This window comes from Dendrobates tinctorius, unplaced genomic scaffold (assembly GCF_039654945.1).
Source record: "Dendrobates tinctorius isolate UK_male_01 unplaced genomic scaffold, ASM3965494v1 ptg000344l, whole genome shotgun sequence".
Taxonomy (NCBI): domain Eukaryota; kingdom Metazoa; phylum Chordata; class Amphibia; order Anura; family Dendrobatidae; genus Dendrobates; species Dendrobates tinctorius.
Window position 1 is genome coordinate 1,026,702 of NW_027362010.1, and position 15,228 is coordinate 1,041,929.

General features: G+C 49.9%; 1 protein-coding gene and 1 long non-coding RNA gene across 2 annotated transcripts; one reads left to right on the forward strand and one right to left on the reverse strand.

Moving 5' to 3' along the window:
* Positions 1-3,094: 3,094 nt before the first annotated feature.
* On the forward strand, positions 3,095-12,434 carry LOC141074966 (uncharacterized). The gene is made up of 4 exons (XR_012227246.1): positions 3,095-3,670; positions 3,746-3,827; positions 11,951-12,246; positions 12,322-12,434. It is a non-coding gene; the product is annotated as an uncharacterized lncRNA (long non-coding RNA).
* On the reverse strand, positions 3,932-10,794 carry LOC141074968 (uncharacterized). The gene is made up of 2 exons (XM_073562299.1): positions 9,808-10,794; positions 3,932-3,973 (listed from the first exon to the last, which is right to left on the reverse strand). The coding sequence occupies exons 1-2, from the start codon at positions 10,789-10,791 to the stop codon at positions 3,932-3,934; spliced, it is 1,026 nt and encodes a 341-aa protein (XP_073418400.1). The 5' UTR covers positions 10,792-10,794.
* Positions 12,435-15,228: the final 2,794 nt, after the last annotated feature.

Sequence of the window (15,228 nt, forward strand, 5' to 3'; positions counted from 1 at the left end):
GCGTGCTGGCGGTGATGGCGGTGATGGTGGAGATGGCGGTGCTGGCGGTGATGGTGAAGATGGCGGTGCTGGCGATGATGGTGAAGATGGCGGTGCTGGCGGTGATGGTGGAGATGGCGGTGCTGGTGAAGATGGCGGTGCTGGCGGTGATGGTGAAGATGGCGGTGCTGGCGATGATGGTGGAGATGGCGGTGATGGTGAAGATGGCGGTGATGGTGAAGATGGCGGTGCTGGCGGTGATGGTGAAGATGGCGGTGCTGGCGGTGATGGTGGAGATGGCGGTGATGGTGAAGATGGCGGTACTGGCGGTGATGGTGAAGATGGCGGTGCTGGCGGTGATGGTGGAGATGGCGGTGCTGGTGAAGATGGCGGTGCTGGCGGTGATGGTGAAGATGGCGGTGCTGGCGATGATGGTGGAGATGGCGGTGATGGTGAAGATGGCGGTGCTGGCGGTGATGGTGAAGATGGCGGTGCTGGCGATGATGGTGAAGATGGCGGTGCTGGCGGTGATGGTGGAGATGGCGGTGCTGGCGGTGATGGTGAAGATGGCGGTGCTGGCGGTGATGGTGAAGATGGCGGTGCTGGCGATGATGGTGGAGATGGCGGTGATGGTGAAGATGGCGGTGCTGGCGGTGATGGTGAAGATGGCGGTGCTGGCGATGATGGTGGAGATGGCGGTGATGGTGAAGATGGCGGTGCTGGCGGTGATGGTGAAGATGGCGGTGCTGGCGATGATGGTGAAGATGGCGGTGCTGGCGATGATGGTGAAGATGGCGGTGCTGGCGGTGATGGTGAAGATGGCGGTGCTGGCGGTGATGGTGGAGATGGCGGTGCTGGCGGTGATGGTGAAGATGGCGGTGCTGGCGATGATGGTGAAGATGGCGGTGCTGGCGGTGATGGTGGAGATGGCGGTGCTGGCGGTGATGGTGAAGATGGCGGTGCTGGCGGTGATGGTGGAGATGGAGGTGCTGGCGATGATGCTGGAGATGGCGGTGCTGGCGGTGATGCTGGAGATGGCGGTGCTGGTGGTGATGGTGGAGATGGCGGTGCTGGCGGTGATGCTGGAGATGGCGGTCCGTGAGACGGAAAAAAATATATTGATATCAGTGGGTTAAATGTTTTGGATATCCATATAGTATCAGCAGAGCCGGTTTTAGGCAAGTTGGGGCCCCACATGCTGACACATTGCACACAAGCAAAAAGAAAAAGTGCCCGATATATAAACATAACGGTACACAATGGTCACTGCTGGTACTCCCATCACTGCCTGTAACTCCATCACTGCTGGTACTCCCATCACTACCTGTAACTCCATCACTGCTGGTACTCCCATCACTGCCTGTAACTCCATCACTGCTGGTACTCCCATCACTGCCTGTAACTCCATCACTGCTGGTACTCCCATCACTACCTGTAACACCATCACTGCTGGTACTCCCATCACTACCTGTAACTCCATTACTGCTGGTACTCCCATCACTGCCTGTAACTCCATCACTGCTGGTACTCCCATCACTACCTGTAACTCCATCACTGCTGGTACTCCCATCACTACCTGTAACTCCATCACTGCTGGTACTCCCATCACTGCCTGTAACTCCATCACTGCTGGTACTCCCATCACTACCTGTAACTCCATCACTGCTGGTACTCCCATCACTACCTGTAACACCATCACTGCTGGTACTCCCATCACTACCTGTAACACCATCACTGCTGGTACTCCCATCACTACCTGTAACACCATCACTGCTGGTACTCCCATCACTACCTGTAACACCATCACTGCTGGTACTCCCATCACTACCTGTAACACCATCACTGCTGGTACTCCCATCGCTGCCTGTAACTCCATCACTGCTGGTACTCCCATCGCTACCTGTAACTCCATCACTGCTGGCACTCCCATCGCTACCTGTAACTCCATCACTGCTGGCTCTCCCATCGCTACCTGTAACTCCATCACTGCTGGCTCTCCCATCGCTGCCTGTAACTCCATCACTGCTGGTACTCCCATCGCTACCTGTAACTCCTTCACTGCTGGCACTCCCATCGCTACCTGTAACTCCATCACTGCTGGCACTCCCATCGCTACCTGTAACTCCATCACTGCTGGTACTCCCATCACTGCCTGTAACTCCATCACTGCTGGTACTCCCATCGCTACCTGTAACTCCATCACTGCTGGTACTCCCATCACTACCTGTAACTCCATCACTGCTGGTACTCCCATCGCTGCCTGTAACTCCATCACTGCTGGTACTCCCATCACTGCCTGTAACTCCATCACTGCTGGTACTCCCATCACTTCCTGTAACTCCATCACTGCTGGTACTCCCATCAATACCTGTAACTCCATCACTGCTGGTACTCCCATCACTGCCTGTAACTCCATCACTGCTGGTACTCCCATCACTACCTGTAACTCCATCACTGCTGGTACTCCCATCACTGCCTGTAACTCCATCACTGCTGGTACTCCCATCACTACCTGTAACTCCATCACTGCTGGTACTCCCATCACTGCCTGTAACTCCATCACTGCTGGTACTCCCATCACTGCCTGTAACTCCATCACTGCTGGTACTCCCATCGCTGCCTGTAACTCCATCACTGCTGGTACATGGATATAGCTATATATACTTCCATAGACACTGTCTCGAGGAAGCGACACTTTGTGAGCGCCGTTGCGTCTCAGAACAGGGTTTCCTTCCCATCGAGGACGCATTAGCGCCGTGTCGTCTCGACGCTCTGGCGGGCGGCGTCTCCAGATTAGATAGCATGGCGTCCAGACAAGGTGCTGCACCCTGGGGGGAGGCCGAGCTCCGCTCTCTGACCAGTGTGTGGGATGCACGTCATCTACCACACAGCCCGTCCCACAAAGATACGAAGGGGCCGATCCCGCAGATTTGGGATCCACAGGTCTACCACACACATAAGGAAGAAGTTAGCGGAGCTGCGATACCGCTCCAGCCAACGGACCGCCAGCATCCGGGGACAGGCTGACCGGCGTCGTGGTGAGTGTTTGTGAGTGGGCGCGGGGAGGTTCGGTTTTGTCGCTTATCTGCCTGGGCTGAACAACGGCCAACATTCCGACATTCCGGGCATTTTGGGGTTTGTGTTTAGAATCATTTTCAGGTCACTGACATTTTCTTTCCTGTTTTCAGGTGGGAATAAAAAGGCCTTTTTTTTTCTCATTTAGTTTTATGACCACAAAATTATATTTGAAAACCAGCTGACCATTGTGGACCGGTGATCTTTATATATCGGGGCCCAACAGGGGCGAGGATTGTAAAAGCCAAAACGGAATTTGGGTTGACATTGACATTTTTTCATTTGATTTTCCTTTGTTTTCACACATTCTGCCCCATTAGGTCATAAAAGGCGTTTTCCCCGCTCCATAGCATCAGAACATTACTGGAGACTGAGGCCGCCCCAAAAGCCACCGTCAAGTGGAAGGCGTACTCCGCTCAATGCGTTTCTTATCCCTAGGACCACCCCAGCCATCTGGTACCCCGTCTCCTCCGGCCAATGAGCTCTCGCCAGCGTCACTCCGGGTGTTGGGCGCTCGTGTCAGAGTAAGCGTTGTGTTTCCCCAGCCGGTGGGGCCACAGGATCCGGTGGGCTTTAAGCGCCTCCTCCCCCGATGAAGCACAGGCGCCCCAAAACCGTAAGTGTTACACAACAAACATGGACCTTTACAGAGAGGTCACAGCAGAATTAACTCTTACCGTTCCCTCAGCAGAAATCCCAACATTAGAAAACCTGGAGGCCTCGCACCGGAGGATGATGGAAGTTGTGCGCCAACATGGAGAGATGCTGGGGAGGTATGTGGCAGCCCAGAAAAAGGGTGGCAGGCATTAATGGTTTTTTTTTTTATGTTTCTGCAACGTTAAAAAAAAATATATATATGTGTGATATATAAAAACATTTATATTACTAGTTTATATCCAACTAGCTGAAGAGCCTGGCGCTGCCCGGGCATAGTAACTAACTGTGGATAGTTATAGCAAATTATAATTATCCTCCATCCCATAGTCCAGTGCCCATATACCCATCATACATATCCTCCATCCCATAGTCCAGTGCCCATATGCCCATCATACATATTCTCCATCCCATAGTCCGGTGCCCATATACCCATCATACATATCCTCCATCCCATAGTCCCGTGCCCATATACCCATCATACATATCCTCCATCCCATAGTCCAGTGCTCATATACCCATCATACATATCCTCCATCCCATAGTCCCGTGCCCATATACCCATCATACATATCCTCCATCCCATAGTCCAGTGCCCATATACCCATCATACATATCCTCCATCCCATAGTCCCGTGCCCATATACCCATCATACATATCCTCCATCCCATAGTCCAGTGCTCATATACCCATCATACATATCCTCCATCCCATAGTCCAGTGCTCATATACCCATCATACATATCCTCCATCCCATAGTCCCGTGCCCATATACCCATCATATATATCCTCCATCCCATAGTCCAGTGCTCATATACCCATCATACATATCCTCCATCCCATAGTCCAGTGCTCATATACCCATCATACATATCCTCCATCCCATAGTCCAGTGCCCATATACCCATCATACATATCCTCCATCCCATAGTCCAGTGCTCATATACCCATCATACATATCCTCCATCCCATAGTCCAGTGCTCATATACCCATCATACATATCCTCCATCCCATAGTCCCGTGCCCATATACCCATCATATATATCCTCCATCCCATAGTCCAGTGCTCATATACCCATCATACATATCCTCCATCCCATAGTCCAGTGCTCATATACCCATCATATATATCCGCCATCCCATAGTCCAGTGCTCATATACCCATCATACATATCCTCCATCCCATAGTCCCGTGCTCATATACCCATCATACATATCCTCCATCCCATAGTCCGGTGCCCATATACCCATCATACATATCCTCCATCCCATAGTCCAGTGCTCATATACCCATCATATATATCCGCCATCCCATAGTCCAGTGCTCATATACCCATCATACATATCCTCCATCCCATAGTCCGGTGCCCATATACCCATCATACATATCCTCCATCCCATAGTCCAGTGCTCATATACCCATCATATATATCCTCCATCCCATAGTCCAGTGCCCATATACCCATCATACATATCCGCCATCCCATAGTCCGGTGCCCATATACTCATCATACATATCCTCCATCCCATAGTCCAGTGCTCATATACCCATCATATATATCCTCCATCCCATAGTCCAGTGCCCATATACCCATCATACATATCCTCCATCCCATAGTCCCGTGCCCATATACCCATCACACATCCTCCATCCCATAGTCCCATGCCCATATACCCATCATACATATCCTCCATCCAATGGTCCCGTGCCCATATACCCATCACAAATCCTCCATCCCATAGTCCAGTGCCCATATACCCATCATACATATCCGCCATCCCATAGTCCGGTGCCCATATACTCATCATACATATCCTCCATCCCATAGTCCAGTGCTCATATACCCATCATATATATCCTCCATCCCATAGTCCAGTGCCCATATACCCATCATACATATCCTCCATCCCATAGTCCCGTGCCCATATACCCATCACACATCCTCCATCCCATAGTCCCGTGCCCATATACCCATCACACATCCTCCATCCCATAGTCCCGTGCCCATATACCCATCATACATATCCTCCATCCAATGGTCCCGTGCCCATATACCCATCACAAATCCTCCATCCCATAGTCCAGTGCCCATATACCCATCATACATATCCTCCATCCCATAGTCCCGTGCCCACATACCCGTCACACATATCCTCCATCCCATAGTCCAGTGCTCATATACCCATCATATATATCCTCCATCCCATAGTCCAGTGCCCACATACCCGTCACACATATCCTCCATCCCATAGTCCCGTGCCCACATACCCGTCACACATATCCTCCATCCCATAGTCCAGTGCTCATATACCCATCATATATATCCTCCATCCCATAGTCCAGTGCCCATATACCCATCATACATATCCTCCATCCCATAGTCCCGTGCCCATATACCCATTACACATCCTCCATCCAATGGTCCCGTGCCCATATACCCATCACAAATCCTCCATCCCATAGTCCGGTGCCCATATACCCATCATACATATATCCTCCCTCCATCCCATAGTCCAGTACCCATATACCTGTCACACATATCCTCCATCGCATAGTCCCGTGCCCATATACCCATCATACATATCCTCCATCCCATAGGCCCGTGCCCATATACCCGTCATACATATCCTCCATCCCATAGTCCAGTGCCCATATACCCATCACAAATCCTCCATCCCATAGTCCAGTGCCCATATACCCATCATACATATCCTCCATCCCATAGTCCAGTGCCCACATACCCGTCACACATATCCTCCATCCCATAGTCCAGTGCTCATATACCCATCATATATATCCTCCATCCCATAGTCCAGTACCCATATACCCATCATACATATCCTCCATCCCATAGTCCCGTGCCCATATACCCATCACACATCCTCCATCCCATAGTCCCGTGCCCATATACCCATCACAAATCCTCCATCCCATAGTCCGGTGCCCATATACCCATCATACATATCCTCCATCCCATAGTCCCATGCCCATATACCCATCATACATATCCTCCCTCCATCCCATAGTCCAGTGCCCATATACCCGTCACACATATCCTCCATCCCATAGTCCCATTCCCATATACCCATCATACATATCCTCCCTCCATCCCATAGTCCAGTGCCCATATACCCGTCACACGTATCCTCCATCCCATAGTCCCGTGCCCATATACCCATCACACATATCCTCCATCCCATAGTCCCGTGCCCATATACCCATCATACATATCCTCCCTCCATCCCATAGTCCCGTGCCCATATACCCGTCACACATATCCTCCATCCCATAGTCCCGTGCCCATATACCCATCATACATATCCTCCATCCCATAGTCCCGTGCCCATATACCCATCATACATATCCTCCATCTCATAGTCCCGTGCCCATATACCCGTCAAACATATCCTCCATCCCATAGTCCAGTGCCCATATACCCATCATACATATCCTCCATCCCATAGTCCAGTGCTCATATACCCATCATATATATCCTCCATCCCATAGTCCAGTGCCCATATACCCATCATACATATCCTCCATCTCATTGTCCCGTGCCCATATACCCGTCAAACATATCCTCCATCCCATAGTCCAGTGCCCATATACCCATCATACATATCCTCCATCCCATAGTCCAGTGCTCATATACCCATCATATATATCCTCCATCCCATAGTCCAGTGCCCATATACCCATCATACATATCCTCCATCCCATAGTCCAGTGCTCATATACCCATCATACATATCCTCCATCCCATAGTCCAGTGCTCATATACCCATCATATATATCCTCCATCCCATAGTCCAGTGCCCATATACCCATCATACATATCCTCCATCCCATAGTCCAGTGCTCATATACCCATCATATATATCCTCCATCCCATAGTCAAGTGCCCATATACCCATCATACATATCCTGTATCCCATAGTCCAGTGCTCATATACCCATCATATATATCCTCCATCCCATAGTCCAGTGCCCATATACCCATCATACATATCCTCCATCCCATAGTCCCGTGCCCATATACCCATCATACATATCCTCCATCTCATTGTCCCGTGCCCATATACCCGTCAAACATATCCTCCATCCCATAGTCCAGTGCCCATATACCCCTCATACATATCCTCCATCCCATAGTCCAGTGCTCATATACCCATCATATATATCCTCCATCCCATAGTCCCGTGCCCATATACCCATCATACATATCCTCCATCTCATTGTCCCGTGCCCATATACCCATCAAACATATCCTCCATCCCATAGTCCAGTGCCCATATACCCATCATACATATCCTCCATCCCATAGTCCCGTGCCCATATACCCATCATACATATCCTCCATCTCATTGTCCCGTGCCCATATACCCATCAAACATATCCTCCATCCCATAGTCCAGTGCCCATATACCCATCATACATATCCTCCATCCCATAGTCCAGTGCTCATATACCCATCATATATATCCTCCATCCCATAGTCCCATGCCCATATACCCATCATACATATCCTCCATCCCATAGTCCCGTGCCCATATACCCATCATATATATCCTCCATCCCATAGTCCCGTGCCCATATACCCATCACACATCCTCCATCCCATAGTCCAGTGCCCTTATACCCATCATACATATCCTCCATCCCATAGTCCAGTGCCCACATACCCGTCACACATATCCTCCATCCCATAGTCCTGTGACCATATACCCATCATACATATCCTCCATCCCATAGTCCAGTGCCCATATACCCATCACAAATCCTCCATCCCATAGTCCAGTGCCCATATACCCATCATACATATCCTCCATCGCATAGTCCCGTGCCCATATACCCGTCATACATATCCTCCATCCCATAGTCCAGTGCCCATATACCCATCACAAATCCTCCATCCCATAGTCCAGTGCCCATATACCCATCATACATATCCTCCATCCCATAGTCCAGTGCCCACATACCCGTCACACATATCCTCCATCCCATAGTCCAGTGCTCATATACCCATCATATATATCCTCCATCCCATAGTCCAGTGCCCATATACCCATCATACATATCCTCCATCCCATAGTCCCGTGCCCATATACCCATCACACATCCTCCATCCCATAGTCCCGTGCCCATATACCCATCACAAATCCTCCATCCCATAGTCCGGTGCCCATATACCCATCATACATATCCTCCATCCCATAGTCCAGTGCCCATATACCCATCATACATATCCTCCATCCCATAGTCCAGTGCCCATATACCCATCACTACCTGTAACACCATCACTGCTGGTACTCCCATCACTACCTGTAACTCCATCAATGCTGGTTCTACCATCACTGCCTGTAACTCCATCACTGCTGGTACTCCCATCACTGCCTGTAACTCCATCACTGCTGGTACTCCCATCACTACCTGTAACTCCTTCACTGCTGGTACTCCCATCACTGCCTGTAACTCCATCACTGCTGGTACTCCCATCACTACCTGTAACTTCATCACTGCTGGTACTCCCATCGCTACCTGTAACTCCATCACTGCTGGTACTCCCATCACTGCCTGTAACTCCATCACTGCTGGTACTCCCATCACTGCCTGTAACTCCATCACTGCTGGTACTCCCATCACTGCCTGTAACTCCATCACTGCTGGTACTCCCATCACTACCTGTAACTCCATCACTGCTGGTACTCCCATCACTGCCTGTAACTCCATCACTGCTGGTACTCCCATCACTACCTGTAACTCCATCACTGCTGGTACTCCCATCACTGCCTGTAACTCCATCACTGCTGGTACTCCCATCACTGCTGGTACTCCCATCACTACCTGTAACTCCATCACTGCTGGTACTCCCATCACTACCTGTAACTCCATCACTGCTGGTACTCCCATCACTACCTGTAACTCCATCACTGCTGGCTCTCCCATCGCTGCCTGTAACTCCATCACTGCTGGTACTCCCATCACTGCCTGTAACTCCATCACTGCTGGTACTCCCATCACTACCTGTAACTCCATCACTGCTGGTACTCCCATCGCTACCTGTAACTCCATCACTGCTGGTACTCCCATCATTACCTGTAACTCCATCACTGCTGGTACTCCCATCACTACCTGTAACTCCATCACTGCTGGTACTCCCATCACTGCCTGTAACTCCATCACTGCTGGTACTCCCATCACTACCTGTAACTCCTTCACTGCTGGTACTCCCATCACTGCCTGTAACTCCATCACTGCTGGCTCTCCCATCGCTACCTGTAACTCCATCACTGCTGGCTCTCCCATCGCTGCCTGTAACTCCATCACTGCTGGTACTCCCATCACTGCCTGTAACTTCATCACTGCTGGTACTCCCATCACTGCCTGTAACTCCATCACTGCTGGTACTCCCATCGCTACCTGTAACTCCATCACTGCTGGTACTCCCATCACTACCTGTAACTCCATCACTGCTGGTACTCCCATCACTGCCTGTATCTCCATCACTGCTGGTACTCCCATCACTGCCTGTAACTCCATCACTGCTGGTACTCCCATCACTACCTGTAACTCCATCACTGCTGGTACTCCCATCACTACCTGTAACTCCATCACTGCTGGCACTCCCATCGCTATCTGTAACTCCATCACTGCTGGTACTCCCATCGCTACCTGTAACTCCATCACTGCTGGCACTCCCATCGCTACCTGTAACTCCATCACTGCTGGCACTCCCATCGCTGCCTGTAACTCCATCACTGCTGGCTCTCCCATCGCTGCCTGTAACTCCATCACTGCTGGTACTCCCATCGCTACCTGTAACTCCATCACTGCTGGCACTCCCATCGCTACCTGTAACTCCATCACTGCTGGCTCTCCCATCGCTACCTGTAACTCCATCACTGCTGGCTCTCCCATCGCTGCCTGTAACTCCATCACTGCTGGTACTCCCATCGCTACCTGTAACTCCTTCACTGCTGGCACTCCCATCGCTACCTGTAACTCCATCACTGCTGGCACTCCCATCGCTACCTGTAACTCCATCACTGCTGGTACTCCCATCACTGCCTGTAACTCCATCACTGCTGGTACTCCCATCACTACCTGTAACTCCATCACTGCTGGTACTCCCATCGCTGCCTGTAACTCCATCACTGCTGGTACTCCCATCACTGCCTGTAACTCCATCACTGCTGGTACTCCCATCACTTCCTGTAACTCCATCACTGCTGGTACTCCCATCAATACCTGTAACTCCATCACTGCTGGTACTCCCATCACTGCCTGTAACTCCATCACTGCTGGTACTCCCATCACTACCTGTATCTCCATCACTGCTGGTACTCCCATCACTGCCTGTAACTCCATCACTGCTGGTACTCCCATCACTACCTGTAACTCCATCACTGCTGGTACTCCCATCACTGCCTGTAACTCCATCACTGCTGGTACTCCCATCACTGCCTGTAACTCCATCACTGCTGGTACATGGATATAGCTATATATACTTCCATAGACACTGTCTCGAGGAAGCGACACTTTGTGAGCGCCGTTGCGTCTCAGAACAGGGTTTCCTTCCCATCGAGGACGCATTAGCGCCGTGTCGTCTCGACGCTCTGGCGGGCGGTGTCTCCAGATTAGATAGCATGGCGTCCAGACAAGGTGCTGCACCCTGGGGGGAGGCCGAGCTCCGCTCTCTGACCAGTGTGTGGGATGCACGTCATCTACCACACAGCCCGCCCCACAAAGATACGAAGGGGCCGATCCCGCAGATTTGGGATCCACAGGTCTACCACACACATAAGGAAGAAGTTAGCAGAGCTGCGATACCGCTCCAGCCAACGGACCGCCAGCATCCGGGGACAGGCTGACCGGCGTCGTGGTGAGTGTTGGTGAGTGGGCGCGGGGAGGTTCGGTTTTGTCGCTTATCTGCCTGGGCTGAACAACGGCCAACATTCCGACATTCCGGGCATTTTGGGGTTTGTGTTTAGAATCATTTTCAGGTCACTGACATTTTCTTTCCTGTTTTCAGGTGGGAATAAAAAGGCCTTTTTTTTTCTCATTTAGTTTTATGACCACAAAGTTATATTTGAAAACCAGCTGACCATTGTGGACCGGTGATCTTTATATATCGGGGCCCAACAGGGGCGAGGATTGTAAAAGCCAAAACGGAATTTGGGTTGACATTGACATTTTTTCATTTGATTTTCCTTTGTTTTCACACATTCTGCCCCATTAGGTCATAAAAGGCGTTTTCCCCGCTCCATAGCATCAGAACATTACTGGAGACTGAGGCCGCCCCAAAAGCCACCGTCAAGTGGAAGGCGTACTCCGCTCAATGCGTTTCTTATCCCTAGGACCACCCCAGCCATCTGGTACCCCGTCTCCTCCGGCCAATGAGCTCTCGCCAGCGTCACTCCGGGTGTTGGGCGCTCGTGTCAGAGTAAGCGTTGTGTTTCCCCAGCCGGTGGGGCCACAGGATCCGGTGGGCTTTAAGCGCCTCCTCCCCCGATGAAGCACAGGCGCCCCAAAACCGTAAGTGTTACACAACAAACATGGACCTTTACAGAGAGGTCACAGCAGAATTAACTCTTACCGTTCCCTCAGCAGAAATCCCAACATTAGAAAACCTGGAGGCCTCGCACCGGAGGATGATGGAAGTTGTGCGCCAACATGGAGAGATGCTGGGGAGGTATGTGGCAGCCCAGAAAAAGGGTGGCAGGCATTAATGGTTTTTTTTTTTATGTTTCTGCAACGTTAAAAAAAAATATATATATGTGTGATATATAAAAACATTTATATTACTAGTTTATATCCAACTAGCTGAAGAGCCTGGCGCTGCCCGGGCATAGTAACTAACTGTGGATAGTTATAGCAAATTATAATTATCCTCCATCCCATAGTCCAGTGCCCATATACCCATCATACATATCCTCCATCCCATAGTCCAGTGCCCATATGCCCATCATACATATTCTCCATCCCATAGTCCGGTGCCCATATACCCATCATACATATCCTCCATCCCATAGTCCCGTGCCCATATACCCATCATACATATCCTCCATCCCATAGTCCAGTGCTCATATACCCATCATACATATCCTCCATCCCATAGTCCAGTGCTCATATACCCATCATACATATCCTCCATCCCATAGTCCCGTGCCCATATACCCATCATATATATCCTCCATCCCATAGTCCAGTGCTCATATACCCATCATACATATCCTCCATCCCATAGTCCAGTGCTCATATACCCATCATACATATCCTCCATCCCATAGTCCCGTGCCCATATACCCATCATACATATCCTCCATCCCATAGTCCAGTGCTCATATACCCATCATACATATCCTCCATCCCATAGTCCAGTGCTCATATACCCATCATACATATCCTCCATCCCATAGTCCAGTGCTCATATACCCATCATACATATCCTCCATCCCATAGTCCCGTGCCCATATACCCATCATATATATCCTCCATCCCATAGTCCAGTGCTCATATACCCATCATACATATCCTCCATCCCATAGTCCAGTGCTCATATACCCATCATACATATCCTCCATCCCATAGTCCGGTGCCCATATACCCATCATACATATCCTCCATCCCATAGTCCAGTGCTCATATACCCATCATATATATCCGCCATCCCATAGTCCGGTGCCCATATACCCATCATACATATCCTCCATCCCATAGTCCAGTGCTCATATACCCATCATACATATCCTCCATCCCATAGTCCAGTGCTCATATACCCATCATACATATCCTCCATCCCATAGTCCAGTGCTCATATACCCATCATACATATCCTCCATCCCATAGTCCAGTGCTCATATACCCATCATACATATCCTCCATCCCATAGTCCAGTGCTCATATACCCATCATACATATCCTCCATCCCATAGTCCGGTGCCCATATACCCATCATACATATCCTCCATCCCATAGTCCAGTGCTCATATACCCATCATATATATCCTCCATCCCATAGTCCAGTGCTCATATACCCATCATACATATCCTCCATCCCATAGTCCAGTGCTCATATACCCATCATACATATCCTCCATCCCATAGTCCGGTGCCCATATACCCATCATACATATCCTCCATCCCATAGTCCAGTGCTCATATACCCATCATATATATCCGCCATCCCATAGTCCGGTGCCCATATACCCATCATACATATCCTCCATCCCATAGTCCAGTGCTCATATACCCATCATATATATCCTCCATCCCATAGTCCAGTGCCCATATACTCATCATACATATCCTCCATCCCATAGTCCAGTGCTCATATACCCATCATATATATCCTCCATCCCATAGTCCAGTGCCCATATACCCATCATACATATCCTCCATCCCATAGTCCAGTGCTCATATACCCATCATATATATCCGCCATCCCATAGTCCGGTGCCCATATACCCATCATACATATCCTCCATCCCATAGTCCAGTGCTCATATACCCATTATATATATCCTCCATCCCATAGTCCCATGCCCATATACCCATCATACATATCCGCCATCCCATAGTCCGGTGCCCATATACTCATCATACATATCCTCCATCCCATAGTCCAGTGCTCATATACCCATCATATATATCCTCCATCCCATAGTCCAGTGCCCATATACCCATCATACATATCCTCCATCCCATAGTCCCGTGCCCATATACCCATCACACATCCTCCATCCCATAGTCCCATGCCCATATACCCATCATACATATCCTCCATCCAATGGTCCCGTGCCCATATACCCATCACAAATCCTCCATCCCATAGTCCAGTGCCCATATACCCATCATACATATCCTCCATCCCATAGTCCAGTGCCCACATACCCGTCACACATATCCTCCATCCCATAGTCCAGTGCCCATATACCCATCATACATATCCGCCATCCCATAGTCCGGTGCCCATATACTCATCATACATATCCTCCATCCCATAGTCCAGTGCTCATATACCCATCATATATATCCTCCATCCCATAGTCCAGTGCCCATATACCCATCATACATATCCTCCATCCCATAGTCCCGTGCCCATATACCCATCACACATCCTCCATCCCATAGTCCCGTGCCCATATACCCATCACACATCCTCCATCCCATAGTCCCGTGCCCATATACCCATCATACATATCCTCCATCCAATGGTCCCGTGCCCATATACCCATCACAAATCCTCCATCCCATAGTCCAGTGCCCATATACCCATCATACATATCCTCCATCCCATAGTCCCGTGCCCACATACCCGTCACACATATCCTCCATCCCATAGTCCAGTGCTCATATACCCATCATATATATCCTCCATCCCATAGTCCAGTGCCCACATACCCGTCACACATATCCTCCATCCCATAGTCCCGTGCCCACATACCCGTCACACATATCCTCCATCCCATAGTCCAGTGCTCATATACCCATCATATATATCCTCCATCCCATAGT

What these genes read in the sequence shown, in the direction of transcription:
- LOC141074968 (XM_073562299.1), bottom strand. Translation starts at nt 10,791, where the DNA reads ATGGAGTTACAGGCAGTGATGGGAGTACCAGCAGTGATGGAGTTACAG. An exon ending in CAGCAGTGATGGAGTTACAG is followed by an intron (nt 3,974 to 9,807) that starts GTAATGATGGGA and finishes ATGCCCGGGCAG; the next exon opens with CGCCAGGCTCTTCAGCTAGT.